Raw genomic sequence first — 20,131 nt, 5'->3', positions numbered from 1 at the left:
AGGGGGATTGACTCACCTGAACTCTTCTCGGTTTTCGGTATGCACGGTAGGAAATCTGTATAGTTGCGCAGATATACTCCGTCCACAGAGTGCAATAGTCTTCGGGGAATCTGGTCCCTGATTTTTGGGATTTGTTCATCACATGATAACGGAGAATTTTCCCATTATGCGGTGGCTCTGGTTCCTTCCATCTCAGGTACATGTTACGGGTTCTGGTGTTGTACTCGTACGGTTCTAGATCTCTCACAGGCGGCGGGGCTGTGAAAAGTAACTTCGATTAATGAGCGTCAAGTTTAGCTTCAATCAGATTTCCACAAAGTTTCGGAACCTTTTGGGGGTGGGAGTGGTAAAAGGGATCGTCCGCATAGCGGACTCGTTGTGTGGAGTATCCCAGTTTCGGATCACGTAGATCTTCGCCACGTAGTCCTCCGCGCCATAAAGCTCTTGTGGTAGATTGAGTTTATTTCCCGCCGTTTGTATCGTGAGATTGAAGTTTTCCACTGCTTTGCTGACGCCGGTGATAATGATTCTGGCTTTCATGGGGTCGGTGATCGTGCTGCAGTCTTCTGGCGGACGCCACGATAGCACGAGCCGCTCGAGCCTGATGTTGCTGAACGTCTCTGACGGAATTTCTATAAAAATAATCTTTAATCCATCTTGATTCTGTGAAATTTACCTGTAACGGGTCCGGTTTGTCGGTGTACGATTTCCTAGCGACGGTGCTCCTCGGTGCCGATTAGCTCGTCGAACCAGGGTTCGGAACGGCGAGGAGAGTATTCGACGCGGGAAACGGATTCGGTGCGGTGCACAGTGGGGTATTTGCCCGATTTCAGCGGTCATAATTCAATTTTAAAAATTTTAGATAAATTGTAAAATTTTTGTGGCTTGATTTAGTTGAATGTCTGAGGAACAATCTCCCATCATTCATTTTCCCATTCATGTATCCATTAAGCACTGACATTTGTCGGAAGTTGAAGTTCCGCTAACCCGCTTTCATTTCTCAACGAATTCACCTGTTAGTAATTGTTACCTTATTTACATACACTAACAGATTTTTGTTTGGTAGAAGTTTTTTTTAGCTAAGTATAGGGCATACTCTTAAGAGAAATTCACTTTTGTACCATATACATGTTTTTAATTATTAATACTTAAAGATAACCAACGACGAGTCACTTTCTTGATGATTCTAAGACTTTGGTAATGATTTCGTTATACCTCCTTGTGCGTCCCGGTGCTCATTTCTGTGCCATTGTATTCTTTGAAGTCTTCTGATTAAGATGCAAGAAAAATTGTTTCTGCTTTCGTCTGCTTTCGTGTTTTATAGTTGATTTACGAAAAAACTGCCATCGTGCGCGCGCGAAAATCGCAACATTTCTCACATCCTGTATGTTCGCATTCGCTATATTTTCGTATTTACTTAAGTAAATATTAAATAATAATAATAAACACACAATATACACTAAAATACGAAAACAGTATACACATGAAATTTAAATAATATACAGAGTGGAGCAATAACTATGTCCACTTTGAATATTGTCGTTATTTGTAATAATATGAAAAAATGTTATGAACAAAATTTTCCCGGAACAGAGGGGGACATGTTGTGGTATAAACATATTCTGCGTGGGTGGAGGCATAGAGGAGATTTCAAGGTCACCTTGATTTTTTTAAACAGAATGTCCTTTTTTATATCATTGATCGATAGAGTATCAAATTCTGAGTATAAAAGTGTTGACCTTCGTATGTCCTAAACCTAATAGTTAACGAGATATTATCGAAATAATTTTCTTTCTTCTTTTGATAATATCTCGTTAACTATTACGTTTAGGACATACGAAGGTCAACACTTTTATACTCAGAATTTGATACTCTATCGATCTATGGTATAAAAAAAGGACATTCTGTTTAAAAAAATCAAGGTGACCTTGAAATCGCAGAAAATGGTACACAGTACAAAAAGTAGAAATCTTAAGCTTTAAAATGGTTGTTTTTTCATCAAATTTGGATAAATTTTAGCAAAGTTACAGCAGTTTCAATATTGAGCGAATTTTGAACTGGCTGTGGCCGCTGAGATTGGGCATATACCCCACTGTGCGGTGTTTAGTAAATAACGAGACAGGTGATTTGTATTGTAACGGTGCTTGCTGCCTTTCGACTTCGTGGTTACGTTGCTCACGGACGCGGTGCTTCTGGACGCGGTGATCGGATCTCGTGGATACGGTGTAGCCGGACGCGGTTATAATTACCGGGACGACGAACTCGGTGGTGTTACTTGGACCTGTAGGATACTAGTGACGGGAGGTCGGTAAACGGAAGGAGTTCGATCGCGGCTCTCGCCGTGATCGCCCTACCTAGGCCGGGTTTTAGCGGATCATCGATGTCGATGACGCACCCGGCCATCAAGTTTCCTCCGGACAGGTGTTCGGTGAGTTCGAGGAGGTGACGCACCTCGTCTTCCTCAACCGACCGCGTCCCACAAGGGTGTAGGTGACGCACCACTTCTTGTTCAGCTGTCTTCGTAGACGACTCGTCTCACGAAATTGCCGGTGACGCACCGGAGTGTCTTCAAGGCAGTGTTCCCAGACGGGTCACCTTTTTCGCGTATGCGCGGCGATTTCAGCCTCAGTAAAGTACGCTTCTCGAGGAAATATGGCACCTTGAGCGCCATGCAGAATTTTAAGAACTTGATATGATCTCCATGGAGCCTACTACATGTTTGGTTCTTCGACTTTTTGCACTCCTACCGACGGGAATCAGGATCCCGACGACGAGGGATTCGCACAGTAAACGGGCTCGTAGTCGGAGTGTACTGGAATTATACTCACAGAGCAGGATTTCTGGCGGGATAGTGTCCTAGATATCTTCAGGCGGACTCAGGTGATTTTGATATGATTGTGGCGGCTTTTATAGGATTTGCTTGGTGGTAAGGGAAAGGTATTTTGACGGTGACGTATTATTTCTTCTAGTCGATATTTTGGAAATTTGATTTCGGATTCCCGTTGGAACATGGACCGAGGTGCGGGAATAGTGCGGTACGAACGGTGTTGTTGTGTTGACGGAGAGCCGGCAATATTAAAACGAATATTACGATGAACAGGATGCAGGTCTTTATATAAAATAAAATAAGAGCGAATTACTGGTTTTATTATACCTTGAACAATTCTATCGTTTTGCATGTCACCTCCACATTCATGACAAGAATTAGTAGATTGAATACAAATCAGTAAAACCACTTAAAGAATTGAAAAATACTTTAATAAATTAAGAACCGCAGTGAATGTGTATGTTGCTTATGTATCTTACAATAAATGCAAATCATTTTCGTTTTGCATAAAGACCCGCAGTCTAATGACTTACCAGCTTCACTGGTGGAGAACGAAAATTCCCAGTCCTCGCTGCAAAAGGATGAGTTGCAGGCTGAAATTTTCGCAGTGTGTCTCGCATACGGTGCTACATCTGAGAGTTCCATGGTGGTAAGTGTGGTGAATTCTGTCAGCTCTTTTTGCTGTGAATTCAAGCGCTTGTCGCAACCAAAATACTCGATAGTCTGGAAATTGCGATTGAATTAGGACCATAGTCGCCCGGTTCCTGTCTGCTCTTCGTTACCTTCAACACAACTTTGTATTTCGTTATGATTCCATTTTCGTGGAGAGGACGGTCCCAGTTCAACTTCACGGTCCTCGACGCCGCACGGTGGGTAAAAATGACTTACCTCGCTTCAAAAAGGAATAACTTTCGATAGGAATGAGGTAGAGCGATGAATTTTTTTTTAAATCAAAGCTGAAACTTTGCAGAATATGGGAAAAATAGGGAGATTACGGTACGAACGGTTTTTAACCTTGAGAAAGTTTGTTAAACTTTCACAATTTCCAGAAAATGTGGTTTCTGCGTTACCACGGGCAGAAAAATTTTTTTTAAATTTTTGCTATATATCATTTCCCGTAGATCTTTTCACGCTGATTTCAAATCTGGTCTCAAAATTTGTCTACGACCTCTGGTTTTTTCAAAAAATCGATTTTTGTTAACAGAACTAATGTAATCATTTTTCGTTGAAATGATTTGATAACCCACTAGTTTGAAGGTATATATTGTATTCTCATATATAAAACACAATAAAATTAAACATAATGAAGTATTTAAACGTTTATTTGCCGTATATCACTTGACGCGAACGATCACCCGATGTATCGCTGCGATTGCCGCTGGCACTCCTTGTAGGCTATGTATGACTGTAATGTAATTTAAATTAGATATCTATTTTCCATGATTATATTTTCATTTACACAGTAAGTAAGGTAAGTATTTAATCTTTTTAACTTACTTCTCATCAACAAATTCTTTATCTTCTGGTGATAAAAATCAGAATAAAGTAAACCTGTTATAAGGGATTTGCGTCACCCGGTACACGCTTGATTTGAACGTGGATACGCATGTGTCGGTAAATTGCAACATTTGGGAGGCCACGATTGACAAAACATTATCGTGGAACATTCTACTAGAATATTCCTCGAAAGGATGATGCGATATTTTTTCTTGGCGTAGACGCAGTGCCTCACGCCTAGACGCAGGACGCAGTTCTGATGAAGTATGAAGAATGGAGTATAAATGACGCTGGAATAACAAAACGCTGCGTCGCGTCGAGATGCGCAAAGGAGATCCCATCTTTAAGTATTCTTGGAAATGGCAGGCGGGGTCGTACGCGATTAGTTCCGGATCGATCGCATGATCCAGGGAGACGACTGTTCAAGATTCGAATCGTGGAAATTTAACGGTGATGGTCGCTGACAAACACACCGTGACCTCGCGCCGTTGCGCGTTATCGCTACGCGACTCTAAACATGATTGAAAAAGATCAGAGCGAACGGAGCTCGACGGTTGGCGTAACGACCGGCAAATTCATAATTCGAATCCCGAACAAATATCTTGAGGACAAAGTTGAATGGTAAAATGGGGCTCATACGATACCAAAACAATTTTTGTTTTTATGTAATTTTTTTAGAGATATGAAGGTCACCTTCATTTTTTTAAATGGAACCATCCTTTCTTAAACATCTACGATGATAATCCCTTTCATTACGAATTCAGTGACTATAATTACTCAATGTCATTCAAGGTGACGGACAGAAAAAGCGTATAAGATATAATACAGGTATTCATCAATTTCAAGAAAAAAAAAATATATTGGAAGCTGCACGCGAACCAGTAACCTACCGATTACTAGTACTTTTCGCTACGCCCTCGGCTATTCATCTTCTTGTTAACCTCTGAACGCGAACTCCTTATCAACGCGTGCGCCTGTAAACCGATTTTGAAATGCAATTTTCTCGGGAAATCTTGAGAAGTGCGCGCTAAATTATATTTGGAGATGACATCTTCAAACTATCGCAAGTTTCAGAAAAATCCGTGACCCTTCAACCGTGGCAGACTGGTCATCAGAGAGGGGGTACATCACCTCACCACGATTCCCCTCATTCAGCATCACTGCCCCCGGTCCACGATTCCTGGCATCACTGGACCACTGCTTCGTTGGCTTGTGTCGCGATTAGACGTTTTGACTTGCTTAAGACCCAAGTACTTTTGTGAACGTAGGCGGACGAGAGGGACAACTAGCGAGAAGATATCCGCTGTCGACGACCTGTTGCCTTTGGTAAGCCCTAGTCAGATCTCCCTTTAACATTGCAGTGCATTGTTTCACATTGGCTCGGATAGCGTTTAGCGGGTCCGCGATCGCGTTGCGGAAATTATCACCGTGGCTTCGAGAGTGCCGGCACTCGCGAGGACGTAGAGTCGCGAGGGCTATGAATCCGTTGCACAGTGGTCCGAGAAGGCGATTTTACTGGCCAAAAGTCAATTTTCGAAGTTCAACATTTTCAAAAAACTTTTTTTGCTATAAAGTAACAATACTTCAAACCATCAAAATCCAAAATATTATCCATTTCAGATAATTGTGTAACCGAGGGTAACGTTCTAAAGACAAAATTCTGAAATTCGAAGTGAAACTAATTATTCTAAGAACTCATTAAAAATATTGTTTGCAATATAATGGTTCCTTCAAACCATTCAAATAGTACACAAAATATTTTTTGTACCCCCACAATTGGAGGAGATATTTAGGTGGCCGTATTTAGGTGGACCACCCTGTAACAGGTTTGAATAAATGTTTTATATACATATATTAGTAGGCGTGGTTTCATTATTTAATTAGGTTCCCAACATTATTTAATCCATGTGCGAATACTGCAATATTATTGGCAATGTAAACTTTGGGAAGGTTTTTAAAAAAATGTATAAAAGTGTTAGACATCAGACTTGTTTCATATGAAAGTTTAAACAATTTCGAATAAGAGCATGTAAATTTTAGGTGCAGCCTGCTGCAGCCGTGTAGTTTATACTTTATACGATAATTAAGAAATAAAATTCCGCGGTATTTTGGCGTCTGGATAGCATAATTGACTTGGACTCTGATGTTTAGACTGCGAGTCGTATCTGCTTATTAGTATTTCTTTGTATAAACTGTTACATTGTATTACATTGATCAGATTCACAGAAACAATGAGTTCTCGTCGAGCATACTTGTTTTTGATCACGTTAGTCTTCAATCGAATATTCACGTGGAAACATCTATACTGAAGGATTTTGTTAAGTTTTATGTGTGTTAAATTGTGTATTATAGTTAGTTCTATAATTATAGTTGAACATATTCATGTATTATATATTCATGTATCATATAGTCATGTATACATACATTGTACATATTTTTAATTCATTTATATAGTGTGTAATTTAGTTTAAGAGTTGAAAATAATTTTGAATTACAATGTCGGAAAGTATGTTCCACTTTAACCTTCCCATCATACTGTCTTGACATCACAAAAGATTAATTATTTTTATGTATTTGTAGATAAATATAACTTTAAAAGTGAGGATGTTTTTTGAAGGTGATCCGAGCAGGAAAATAATTGCTGTGTCTCATGTTATTTTTGATAAAATCAACGAAGTGACTTGTGACGAAACTAGAAAGTCCATTAAAGAAAAAGTACGTCTTTTTTGCAACAATTTATCCCAGAAATGAAAAAATTGTCATCGGTCACTAAAGCGCTTTAAAGCGAATTACGATAAATGGTTACAACAACATCTAATCTTTGATCGAAACGTAAATGAAGATCAATTGATGATGCAGAAGATTTAGATGGAGAGGAATTCGAATTAGCCATGTTGAAATATTTGAATAATTTAGAATTAACATCGAATATATATATAATTTTATTGGTTCCCCTTGGGGTTACAATTCTTTTAACATTCTTCCTCTAAATTCACACTCATTCATTCTTACAACTGTTCTTACATCTAACTTATTAACTAACTTAAATCTATGAAGTTTGCATGGTCGACGTTTTTTTCGAACCAGAAAGCAAAATATCTTCGCGCGACATGAGTTTCCGCCAGTGGCGTTCACCACCAGAACGGTCGTTCGCCGCTCCGTATCCCGTCGCTGCGCCGTATCCCGTCCCGAGCGCCACTGGCGGAAACTCATGTCGCGCGAAGATATTTTGCTTTCTGGTTCGAAAAAAAACGTCGACCATGCAAACTTCACACGGGGGTTTCTCAAGATAAAAGTCTGCTCTTTCGCGAGGTATAGTTCAATTTTTCGCTGGACCCTTATTTTTTGAGATAAATTCGAAAATATCCGCAAAAATTGGTGCAAAAGTGGTGCATCTCCGTCTTTAATCATTGTTTAAACATGTTTAAACAATCATAATGTATTAATATTGGATATCACTGTATTCGGGAAAGTCTACAGAATCTTTTGCTGTAAAGAACAATTCAATATCTTTTATAATAACATCGCAATATGTGTTTAAAGTTGAAAAATATGTCTTTTTTTAAAACTCCATTTTCTCAAAAACTGGACGTATAGGAAAAAAATTAAAACCAGATTCGGAATCAGCGCGGAAAACTCTACAAGAATCGCATAGTGGGAATCGAAATACTTTTTGGCTGTTGGACAGTGTTATCAACTTTTATAAAGATCCAATGACATTTTGACTTTTGGCCAGTAAAATCGCTTTCTCGGACCACTGTGCGTTGGTTGGCGAGCACACGTGGAAGGATATTATGTATTTAGCGAAAGACCCTTGTGCCGTCGTTTATTTCACATCAGCCTCGTTCCGTTCCACGGTGGGACGCCACCAGGCCACCACGTACCCGATTCGCATAGCCAGCCGTGACTAGTTTAGAGTTCAGACGACAGCAGCCATTTAGAGATTGCGTATTCCTTCGGAATTCGGGCGTAGATATGCCGTTCTGGCCTACGGGGACGCAAACACCTTGTTCCTGCCAAATTCGACGCGTAGTTAGAGACGTCCTTGAGACAGAGCGCGTGCAATTAACATCCGTCGCAAAGTAATTTGTAACGCGCCGGCTTAATTTTTTTACGCTGCCGGCGCACACCGTTCGTTCAACAAACGATTGTTAATGTCGATATGTTGAGTACGCTTTTCTTGTGAGAAATCTTCCCGCCTTGGGAAGCTAGAGCAATTTGTTTACTACAGGATGTGAAAAAAAATTTGTTTCAGAAATAGCAATTTATCGGAATTGTAGAAAAAATACTAAAAGTTGCATTTTACAACTTTTTTATGTGGGCCTTAATTGAAAATTTAAAAAGTACGTTTTGTAGGTCTATGTCAATTATGTATACACTATGAAAGTTTCATTGAAATCGGTTGATGCGGGATAAAACGACAGGCATCGAAAGATGTGAGAATCCTTAGATATAGACCGAAAAATTTTTTCAACTTTCAATATAGGCCCACATAAAAAAGTTGTAAATTTTTCTACAATTCCGATCAATTTTCCAAAAATTTCTTTTCACATCCTGTAGTAAACTTGCTGCTCTAGCTCCCCAAAAAAGTTCAAATCGTATAGTACAATATTAAAACGGTTATCGTCTTTTTTAGAGCGGCTGAATATTAATTCGTGTAACTGCAAATACATAGATTAAATCTGATAAGTAGACAGCGTAAGTTTATGCATGAAAAATATGCAAAATGCTCGAAACATATGCAAATTTTTCCGATATTAAATATATGGTACATTAAGTGTTAGGTACAATTAATTAGCAGACATTTATTTCACAGTTATACTGGAGTATCGCAATTCGAATCACAATAAATTACAATCATTTTTTCTAAATTTGATTGCTGGCATTAGTGGTTTCATATACGGAAATCCATATGTAGTGATTTGCTATGTCTTCCTTAATGTTTTCAAGTACAGAATTGTGACAATCGTATAAATAATTTTTACGCAGCGTCAAAAGTGAATATTTTTAGTTTGTTCAAAATGACTAAAACTTTTTTCTCATAAACCTTGTGACGGTTACTCGGTGCGTTGGAAGGTGTTGCCGCGTCAGTCAGCTGTCCAAGGTCGCGGAACCTCGAAGAGCCTAGGTGGACCTACGTTGCGGTTTACGGCCGGTAATAGCGCTTGCTCGGAGGAGCGGCGCACAGTGGTGCCAAATGGCCAAAAAGCGGAAAAAAATCTATAAAAACCAAACTATCCAACAAATTTGCTTGAAAATTTATGGAAAGCATGCCACAAGTACTACGGTTATGTGACAAGAAAATAAATATTTATTTACTTATTAATTAATTTATTTTTTCATTAAAATTTTTTTTTACTTGTTTTACTGTTCTCCGATTTTGATGAAATTTAAATATTGTTTGGGATGCTGGTAAGCGGATGTTGGATAGGTTGAGGAGGATTGAATGGTCTTGTGTGCAGGTCGGATGGAGGTCGCTTTATAGACGGATAAATGAAGGGTTCAAGCCAAATGTGATTCACTAACACTATTTATTGGTGAGTTTCGAACCCTGCCTCTGTCGGATGGAGTAGCGCGTGAGCTATTGTATACTGGTCGCGAACTCGTTACTTTTGGCGCGAGTGAAGGATTCGACAGTAAAGTGTGCTTGTTGGTAGCAGCGATCTCGGAGGTTCAAATTGAACTGGTTCGATCGGCACCGTTCGTCACCTTCGTGCTCGCATACACGAGGTTCAAAAGAACGGAGAAGGGGGACGCTCGCTGGTTTGATCGTTATTTATGATTTGACTTGAAGCGGTCGCGCGGTGGCGGATTCCCGAACAAATATGTTATAGATTTCGACATTTTGAACAACTTTTCCCTCTTCCAATATAGGGGGGTTGCTTTTAGTTTTCGAGATATTCGCATTTTCGTATGCAGGAACTGACCAGGAGCCGTAAGAGCTGTGGATTAGGTTTAAGGAGCGAGACGCGATGAGAATAAGACATTAGGTTATACATATATTGAAAGCATGCTGTGTGGATGTCATTCTATGTTCTATAATGTTTATGTTCGAGTACGTTGCAAGCGAGAACCGGGAGAGCGTGTTGTATGCCACGAAACGCGAGAGAACAAACACTGATATATTGTGAGAGAGAACTAAGAGTGAGACGAAGTGAGAGTAAAGAGAGAGAGAGAGAGAGAGAGAGAGACCGTTGTGCGAAACACGTGTCGCGAGAGTTTGTGATAAAACATCTTACTGTAACTATTCAATTCGATATCTACTTATTAAACAGTTAGTCATTTCTTTGTCTAATCCGCGACTCATTTATTGTGATCACCCACAAGAGCTGTGTATATGTACATACAAGATTTTCACCATTTTTAACCACTTATACTTCGTGTATATGTTAATCAATTTCGATGAAATTTTCAGTATATATAACTAACATAGATCTACTAAACGTATATTTTAAATTTTCTTTACGGGGACAAATAAACAAAAATTTTAAACTGCCTTCTTTTTACGTAATTGCTACTCTTTCAAAAAATTTTTTGCACATTATTTAGTAAACAACTGCATCTAATTGATCACTAAAAATCAGATCGTTTGGTAAAAGTTTAGAAAAGTTATTCCGTTTTAAAGAGCGTACACGGATACATGCGACTGACTATAGTTAGAAAAAATTGGTCGCAGAGCCAGGTTCGCAGGAGTTCGCAGCAAAAACCTGGTTGGATATGTACTTTAAAGTGTGTTGCATGATTTGCAACAAGTTTTATCTTGGCGCTTTTTGGCGCAAACAAGTTATGTAAAATTAAACTTTAATTCTACTATTCAAAATAGCTCTTTTTCAATTTGTGTTTTATATAAATAAATGACACTTACATTAATTAAAACTACGTTAAATAAATCATCTACTATAAACATAATCAAATTATATAATAATATTGTTCAAGTGTTATAATGTTTTAGATTCTTGTGGCTGCGTTTATACGTAGACGCATTTATAAGCCAAAATCGCAGGTTTCCTTTTTCCAAACTTTCATGTCATATTATTCCAAGAAATAAGTGATACTTGTAAAAAATTTTTATTGGTTTAAATACTCCAACTATATAGTAAACGAAATTGCAATGAAAAATCTATGTACCTAACATTCGAAAAATTGATTTTTTTCCCCGCTCGCACCACTGTGCGGCGCTCGGTGTAGCGGACGCTCGGTGTAGCGGTCGCTCGGTGTAGCTCGGCGCACAGTGCGGTATTGGACCTGAAAAGCTGGCCAAAAATCAATATTGTAAATATTTACATAGAATGTTGTAATTACGCCCCAATATAGATAAATAAACATGGCATTAGGCCGTTATTAGACTAGGCCACTGGTGGGCAACTTGGTGGCGCAACTTGGTGGCGCCACCGAATTGAAGAGCTTTTATGAATCGGTAACTGGTGGTACCACCAAGCGTTCATTCCCGCTGTCGATGTAACGCTGTGTCGTGTTCTTATGTATTTTACGATAAATGTGGTGGTAATTTGAACGTCAATTGTTCATGTTTTCGCGATGCTGGTGGCGCAACTTGGTGGCTTTGTCTAATAGGCTACATTCAAATCAATACCCCGGCTGGTGGAGGCGCCACCAAATGTTGCCCGGCCGGTTGCCGATGCCGTCCACCAGATCGGCAACTATTTTTGGTGGCTCCACCAGTTACCGTAGTCTAATAGGTTACATTTGTTTCAATGCCCCACGACGTGCTGAGCCACTGGTGGCGCACCGAGTTGCGCCACCAGTGGCCTAGTCTAATAACGGCCTTACGTGGTGGTGCACTCCTTTTTTTTGTTTATCCAAACAGTCACCCGTGTCTCCAATTAAAACATAGCACTTGTTCGATACACACGCCTTTGATCGTAGCATTCCATTCATACGCATCTCTTTCTTGTTATAATTTTTATGTTGAAAGTGATTTTTGTGACGAAATTTGGAATAGATGTTGTTACAAGAAGGTATGTACATTATATTAAGCATATCTGTGTCAATGTTAAAATTTTTTTATACGTATTTTTACCGATTTCCAATCCTGGTTAAGAGCTCTTAGATTTTCATGACGGTTCTTTCCATAAATTAGTGTTTTTAAACATATGCAACTCATCGCAACGGCATAAAAGTTATGTGGTGTTAAACTACAGGATATCTAGAATTAGTATACCGCAAAAAAGTTTTCATAAGTTTTCACATTAAAAAAAAATAAAGCTCCAAATATAGCCCCTTTTTATTACCATGGTTTTAGTAACTCGCTTAAGAAAATTTAATAAGAAAATAAAATAATTGTTAAATAATAATAATTATTATTATTAATTTAATAATTGTTCCTAATTTGGAATCAGATTTTCTAAAAGAAGCGAAATGGACCTACTTCAAGGTCTAAAGAGCTTCAAATAAAAAAAAAAGAAAGATTTTCTAAAATCTGAAAATCATAAATACATTTTATGTATATAACAAAATATAGCAAAATTTGTACCGAACAGACACAAGAAAGCGGGTTACTAAAACCATGGTAATAAAAAGGGGCTATATTTGGAGCTTTATTTTTTTTTAATGTGAAAACTTTTTTGCGGTATACTAATTCTAGATCTCCTGTAGTTTAACACCACATAACTTTTATGCCGTTGCGATGAGTTGCATATGTTTAAAAACACTAATTTATGGAAAGAACCGTCATGAAAATCTAAGAGCTCTTAACCAGGATTGGAAATCGGTAAAAATACGTATAAAAAAATTTTAACATTGACACAGATATGCTTAATATAATGTACATACCTTCTTGTAACAACATCTATTCCAAATTTCGTCACAAAAATCACTTTCAACATAAAAATTATAACAAGAAAGAGATGCGTATGAATGGAATGCTACGATCAAAGGCGTGTGTATCGAACAAGTGCTATGTTTTAATTGGAGACACGGGTGACTGTTTGGATAAACAAAAAAAAGGAGTGCACCACCACGTAATGCCATGTTTATTTATCTATATTGGGGCGTAATTACAACATTCTATGTAAATATTTACAATATTGATTTTTGGCCAGCTTTTCAGGTCCAATACCGCACTGTGCGACGGTGCTGTATTGGTGGGGATAGTTTCGCGCCAGGAAGGATGTAACCGTCACAACCTGAATATATGTATATGCGAGTAATCTACAATAATATATTTCCATAGAGAGTACTATTTAGTAACATTCAGATACTTGAAGGTAACATTTCTCGTGACCAAGAGAAGTGTCGACAAACTTGTGTTAAAGAAATGATTTGTTTCACAAGTTTAGTGTATAAAATCGAGATAGGGCCAAATCTAGGATGTAAAGAAAGGTGTATAGATTAATTTCATGGCTTTTTTTTATTCTCTTCCGTGGTTTTGATAGAATAAACAATCGAAAGTGATATATTTTTTTCAGAAAATCAATATATATGATGTAATAACTTTTTTTCTCAGCATAACTCCTCTTTAATTTTTTGTGAGGTTAATCAGTAGACATTGCTTTATATAATCCATAAAAGTTTAGGTGCCAACAAGTGCCAACACAAAAGATATTTAGCTTTTTGTGCGATAAATATCACTCTCCAATACATATCAAATCGCAGCAACCACAGAAATGCGTAAAATTTGTTTGCAATAGTAATTTCTCTTAATCTGACGAAAAAATGTTTGAAATAAAAGTTTAACTGTATTAACATAGGTATAAACTTCAATATATAAAACTTCGAAAAAATTTTGATTAAAACAAAAAAATAAGGTCGCTTCGATTTTTTAAACATTAAGTTGTATTTTTGATTTGATAGTGTTGTAGCTGGTGTTAAGACGAATTATTAATAACGTTGTTAACAACGTTGCAATAATTTGACACTATTAGTAACGTTGCAATAGCAATTTCTCTTAATCTGACAAAAAGATGTTTGAAATAAAAGTTTAACAGTATTAACATAGGTATAAACTTCAATATATAAAACTTCGAAAAAATTTTGTTTAAAACAAAAAAACAAGATCGCTTCGATTTTTTAAACATTAAGTTGTATTTTTGATTTGATAGTGTTGTAGCTGGTGTTAAGACGAATTCAACGATATACAGGGTGTCCATTTTATCTGAAGACATTGAAATATCTTGAGAACTATGCATCGGATCAAACAAGTTAATAATGAAAGTTGTTCGTCGCGAAGGGGGACATCCAATGATACCAAACTTGACCCCCCACCCCCACCCCCTGAGGATTGATAAACAAACCAATGAATTTTTCCAACTGCTTTCGCTTGCAGCGACATCTGTGAAAGAAATTACACCAATAATATCAAATCAATAGAGAACCAAGATTTGCCAAAGAAAAGGTTTCCCATTGAAGATTTTGAAATAGTTCCCTCTCCCACCCTCAGGAGGTGGGGGGGGGGGGTGGGGGGGGGGTCAATTATGGTGTTATTGCATAGCATTCTTAAAAATATCACATACGTCTACTTTTATTTTTCTGATCTGATGTGTATTCCTCGGACATGCCCAACTTTCAACGACTTTTTCCATTTTGATTTTTGTCCATTACAGCGCCATCTGTGAACCAAAATGCAAAAACTCCTAGATCAAATTTGTGTATCTTTTTCTGGAGAATCCAAATCTGCAATGAAAAATGGGGGTTCCCTTTTAAGTTTTTTATCTTCCCCCACCCCCACCCCCACGGGGGGTATCATTGATGTCCCCCTTCGCGACGAACAACTTTCATTACAAACATGTTTGATCCGATGCATAGTTCTCGAGATATTTCAATGTCTTCAGATAAAATGGACACCCTGTATGACCTTCACACTATTAATAACGTCGCAATAGTTTTGGCGCGCTAAACTGCCCAAATACCCCACTGTGCGTCGATTCATCTGGAATGGGTTGGTCTATACAGGGTGTCCCAAGACCCCTTCGACTCCGGGAAATGGGAGGTTCCTTAGGTCATTTGAAGCAACATTTTCCTTTGCACCAATGTCAGCCGGGGCTTTGTTTAGGAGTTATTAACGAAAAACACGGACCAATCAGAGCGCGACCTAGACGCGCGATGGCACGTTCAGGCCAGCGCGCCGGGAGACGAGCGCGGTGTAACGCCGCGATGCCGCAACGAACAAGAGTTTCTCGAGATTATGTGAATCTTCTCCGATTTGGATGAGCTTTGGATATGATGTCAAGACCATCATTCTGAACAACATTTCCCTTTACAGTTTTTGTCGGCCGGCTTTAGTTTACGCGATAAATGTAAAAACTTGTAATTGTAAATCGATCGATTGTACTATCTTCTACCCGATTTGGATGAGCTTTGGATATGTTGTCAAGACCATGATTCTGAACAATATTTCCCTTTACAGTTTTTGTCGGCCGGCTTTAGTTTACGCGATAAGTAACTTGTAATTGTAAATCGATCGATGCACTATCTGAACTATCTCCTCTCCGATTTCGATGAGCTTTGGATATGTTGTCAAGACCATGATTCTGAACAACATTTCCTTTAGACTTTTTGTCGGTCGGAAGAACTTTACTTGTCAATTCATATGGGTGGATCTCTTTACCCGACTTACGGCAACTTTACCCGAACGAGGGAAAAAGCAGAAACTGATTGTATTAAAACCTCACTTATTCAGCCGTAAATCCATTTGCTGCTTCGAAATGTGTGTCACTGGGTCACTCGGTGACGAACTGCACAGATGTCTTCAGGTATACGACAGTACCGAAAGCTAAGGGACGTACGGCCAGGTCGACGAACTGCACAGCCGGTGGTAAAAGGCCTACGGGATGCGCGGTCAAGTCGACGATCCAGAATTTCAGTTTCACTTTCGAATCGATAAATAATTCGTATGTTTATTTCACACAGATGCCTTGAAATTTTTCCACACTCACAATCACTGTTCACATTTGTCAACACATAGTTATGCACTAATAATAATTGCCATATCCCTTGTCCTGCTGCACAAATCACAACAATCAGGTAATGCAATCACTAGACTGCGGATTTCATGCATTTGTAGCAAACATGAGTAGGTGCATTTTAAGACACTAGAGAGATTAAAGTAATTTCAGAACACCAATGTATTATTTTCAACTTCTTAAAATGATCACAGTAAGAATCAAATATCTGTCTGGCTCCTGTCCCTTGTAATAGCGGCAGCCAACTTTCATTTTACATAAAGATCCGCAGTCTAGTGATTAGATTAAATAATCGTTTAATTAGTTTAAGCAATTATTATTAGTGCATAACTATGTGTTGACAAATGTGAACAGTGATTGTGAGTGTGGAAAAATTTCAAGGCATCTGTGTGAAATAAACATACGAATTATTTATCGATTCGAAAGTGAAACTGAAATTCTGGATCGTCGACTTGACCGCGCATCCCGTAGGCCTTTTACCACCGGCTGTGCAGTTCGTCGACCTGGCCGTACGTCCCTTAGCTTTCGGTACTGTCGTATACCTGAAGACATCTGTGCAGTTCGTCACCGAGTGACCCAGTGACACACATTTCGAAGCAGCAAATGGATTTACGGCTGAATAAGTGAGGTTTTAATACAATCAGTTTCTGCTTTTTCCCTCGTTCGGGTAAAGTTGCCGTAAGTCGGGTAAAGAGATCCACCCATATGAATTGACAAGTAAAGTTCTTCCGACCGACAAAAAGTCTAAAGGAAATGTTGTTCAGAATCATGGTCTTGACAACATATCCAAAGCTCATCGAAATCGGAGAGGAGATAGTTCAGATAGTACATCGATCGATTTACAATTACAAGTTACTTATCGCGTAAACTAAAGCCGGCCGACAAAAACTGTAAAGGGAAATGTTGTTCAGAATCATGGTCTTGACAACATATCCAAAGCTCATCCAAATCGGGGAGGATTCACATAATCTCGAGAAACTCTTGTTCGTTACGGCATCGCGGCGTTACACCACGCTCGTCTCCCGGCGCGCCGGGCTGAACGTGCCATCGCGCGTCTAGGTCGCGCTCTGATTGGTCCGTGTTTTTCGTTAATAACTCCTAAACAAAGCCCCGGCTGACATTGGTGCAAAGGAAAATGTTGCTTCAAATGACCTAAGGAACCTCCCATTTCCCGGAGTCGAAGGGGTCTTGGGACACCCTGTATATTTTGTCAGAAAATTCCTCGACATATCATTATTTAAAGCACGCCACGGAATATTACAGCAACCAACGCTTTCGTTATCTGTATAAAATTCACTTTTTTTTTAACTTGTTGCTCGGTTCTCGGAATTTTCCGCGGCGGACGTAATATCTGCTTGATTACTATGTTTCCTGTGCATGGAAGTATTAATATGTTGAATGAATTGCGATTTTCTATCGCACTTTACACTTTTATTGCACATTTCACAGTAAATACTACTTTCATTATTTTCGTCAATAATGAAATTGGTATCGCCTTCGGTACAGCTTTTCATCAGTGAAACCCTACTTTCCCGAACTTTCGGCATTTTAAAAATGTTGGCACGCACTCCCACAAAATTCGCCTTATCACTTCGAGTATCAAACTGGACTGTTCGAATTCTTAATACATACAGCTATATGTGATGACATTCAGTAAGCAATATAAGGTTGTAATAATAGGTTGGGGAAAAAGTAATCCATTATTTTTACCTTTATTTCAAGACTTTATTTAACATGGTTCGGATTGTCCGATTTGGGTCAAATATGCGCCGTTTTGTTTGACAATTTGTTGCCATTTTAAAGGTAATTTCATAATGCCTCTCTGTCTAGAATTGTCTATACATTGTGTCTGGGCCTGTGCTACGACCGAGTGGAACATTGTCAGTTTCGAGTTATTTATTGGCGTGCTCTTAGAATTAGTTACGGACTTGGGTACGGTTGAAAGTTAAGTGTCTTCTTTCGTTTCGGGAAAGAATACCAACCGTACCCAAGTCAATGACAATTGACGCATCGCAGGCCCACACTCAGCGGAAAGGTGACACCAGTTTGGGGACAGATACCTGAACAAGGGATCCTTGTGCATAGGCTTGTCTTATTTACGAGGCTTGCGTGAGATACAAAATCATGGATTTAGTAGGCGTACCGCATAATTTGGATTACGCCCCGAACTTGTGATTGGTCCCTTGGTTATCCCTACCAAAGAAGTTATCTCTTCCCGAGCTTTGGTAGGGAATTGCAGCAGAAATAGCGGTTAGAAATTTACGATCTTTCGAGAGAATCGTACGAACCTTGTACCTTGGCATATTAATTCGTGGAACGTTACGAAGCGCCTTATTAGAAAGTATTAATTCGGATTCGAACTTGAATTGTGAACGGGAGTTGCGAAGTTGAACTGTGAAGTGAATTGTGAACTTTCTTCTGAACTTTTCTATGAACTTTCTTTCGATCTTTCTTATGAACTTTTCTTACGAACCGTCTCATGAACTTTTCTTACGATCGTCTTATGAACTTTACTATGAACTTTGATACGAATCATCAATATGAACTTTATCATGAACTTTGACACGAAACATCATTACGAACTGTAGCACGAACTTTGTTACGAAACATTGTTACGAACCATATTATGAACTTTTTATGAAATTTTCTTTATGAACTCATGAACTTTATGTGAACTTTTTCTTATGAATTCATGCACCTTTTTTATGAACTTTTCATTATAAATTTTATCATGAACCTTTGTTATGGACTTTTTTATCAACTTGTATTCTGAACTTTGAACTGTTGAATCTTGGTCGTTCCAAGATTTTATGACAAGTGTGTGATCCGTATACGCATTCTTGTGCAACCCAGAGCGTATTGATTGCTCTTGAACCAGCAGCAATCTTGGACTGAACAACGCTCTAAACACTCTCTTATAGAAGCCCTGGTCCCTATTGGCGAAAAACTCGACTAAGCGATTTCCACAATCTTCTCTTGATGCCAATTTCTTATCACTAAGGAAGTTTTGCAAGGATAAAAACGATGGTAATCGCTTGGTGCCAGGTCCGGACTATAAGGTGGATGCATTAAAACTTCCCGACCAAGCTCCCGGTGTTTCTGGCGAGTCACTATAGACCAACACCTCTCCTGTTGGCCAATTCTGGTCGCTTCTGGTCAATCGCTACCTTCAACCGGTCCAATTGTTGACAGTAGAGGTCCGAATTTAGTGTTTGGCCATATGGAAGCAGTTCATAGTAGATGGTTCCTTTCCAGTCCCAACATAAGCGCAGCAGAACCTTCCTGGCCGTAAGTCCTGGTTTGGACACCGTTTGAGACGCCTCACCGCTTGACCACGATTATTTTCGCACAATATCGTCGAATGTGACCCATTTCTCATTCCCAGTCACCATCCGTTTAAGAAATGGGTCGATTTCGTTCCGTTTGGCCAATGCTTCGCAGATGGAAATTCGATCCATCAGGTTTTTCTGCGCCAATTCGTCCATCACCCGGACATCGAGCTTCTTTTTTAATCCAGCTTTATGCAGATGGTTTAAAACTGTTTTATGGTCGATCTTTAGCTCCTGGGCGATGCTGCGACTGCTAACATGCTAAGTCCGGATCTTTGACTTCATCGCACATCCCTCGGGCTGTCGTATACCTGCTATTTACCACCAGCTGTGCAGTACGTTGATCTGACCGTACGTCCCTTAGCTTTCGGTACTGTCGTATACCTGAAGACATCTGTGCAGTTCGTCACCGAGTGACCCAGTGACACACATTTCGAAGCAGCAAATTGATTTACGGCTGAATAAGTGAGTTTTAATACAATCAGTTTCTGCTTCTTCTCTCGTTCGGGTAAAGTTGCCGTAAGTCGGGTAAAGAGATGCACCCATATGAATTGACAAGT

General features: G+C 39.0%; 2 protein-coding genes across 5 annotated transcripts in view; one reads left to right on the top strand and one right to left on the bottom strand.

Moving 5' to 3' along the window:
- Positions 1 to 33: 33 nt before the first annotated feature.
- Positions 34 to 4,879, bottom strand: LOC143218248 (uncharacterized). The gene is made up of 4 exons (XM_076443336.1): positions 4,325 to 4,879; positions 3,361 to 4,232; positions 329 to 632; positions 34 to 258 (listed from the first exon to the last, which is right to left on the bottom strand). The coding sequence occupies exons 2-4, from the start codon at positions 3,470 to 3,472 to the stop codon at positions 204 to 206; spliced, it is 471 nt and encodes a 156-aa protein (XP_076299451.1). The 5' UTR covers positions 3,473 to 4,232; positions 4,325 to 4,879; the 3' UTR covers positions 34 to 203.
- Positions 4,880 to 5,476: 597 nt separating this feature from the next.
- Positions 5,477 to 20,131, top strand: part of LOC143218247 (uncharacterized) — a 41,723-nt gene continuing 27,068 nt past the window's right edge. For 3 of the 4 annotated variants that reach the window (XM_076443331.1, XM_076443332.1, XM_076443333.1), the window contains exon 1: positions 5,477 to 5,650. The gene's annotated coding sequence lies outside the window, so the exon portion shown is untranslated. Of the gene's footprint in view, positions 5,651 to 19,802; positions 20,037 to 20,131 lie in introns of all 4 variants that reach the window. The other variant, XM_076443330.1, reaches the window with a different exon arrangement.

Source organism: Lasioglossum baleicum, chromosome 19 (genome assembly GCF_051020765.1).
Source record: "Lasioglossum baleicum chromosome 19, iyLasBale1, whole genome shotgun sequence".
Lineage (NCBI taxonomy): Eukaryota > Metazoa > Arthropoda > Insecta > Hymenoptera > Halictidae > Lasioglossum > Lasioglossum baleicum.
This window is presented reverse-complemented; position numbering and strand designations above follow the sequence as displayed.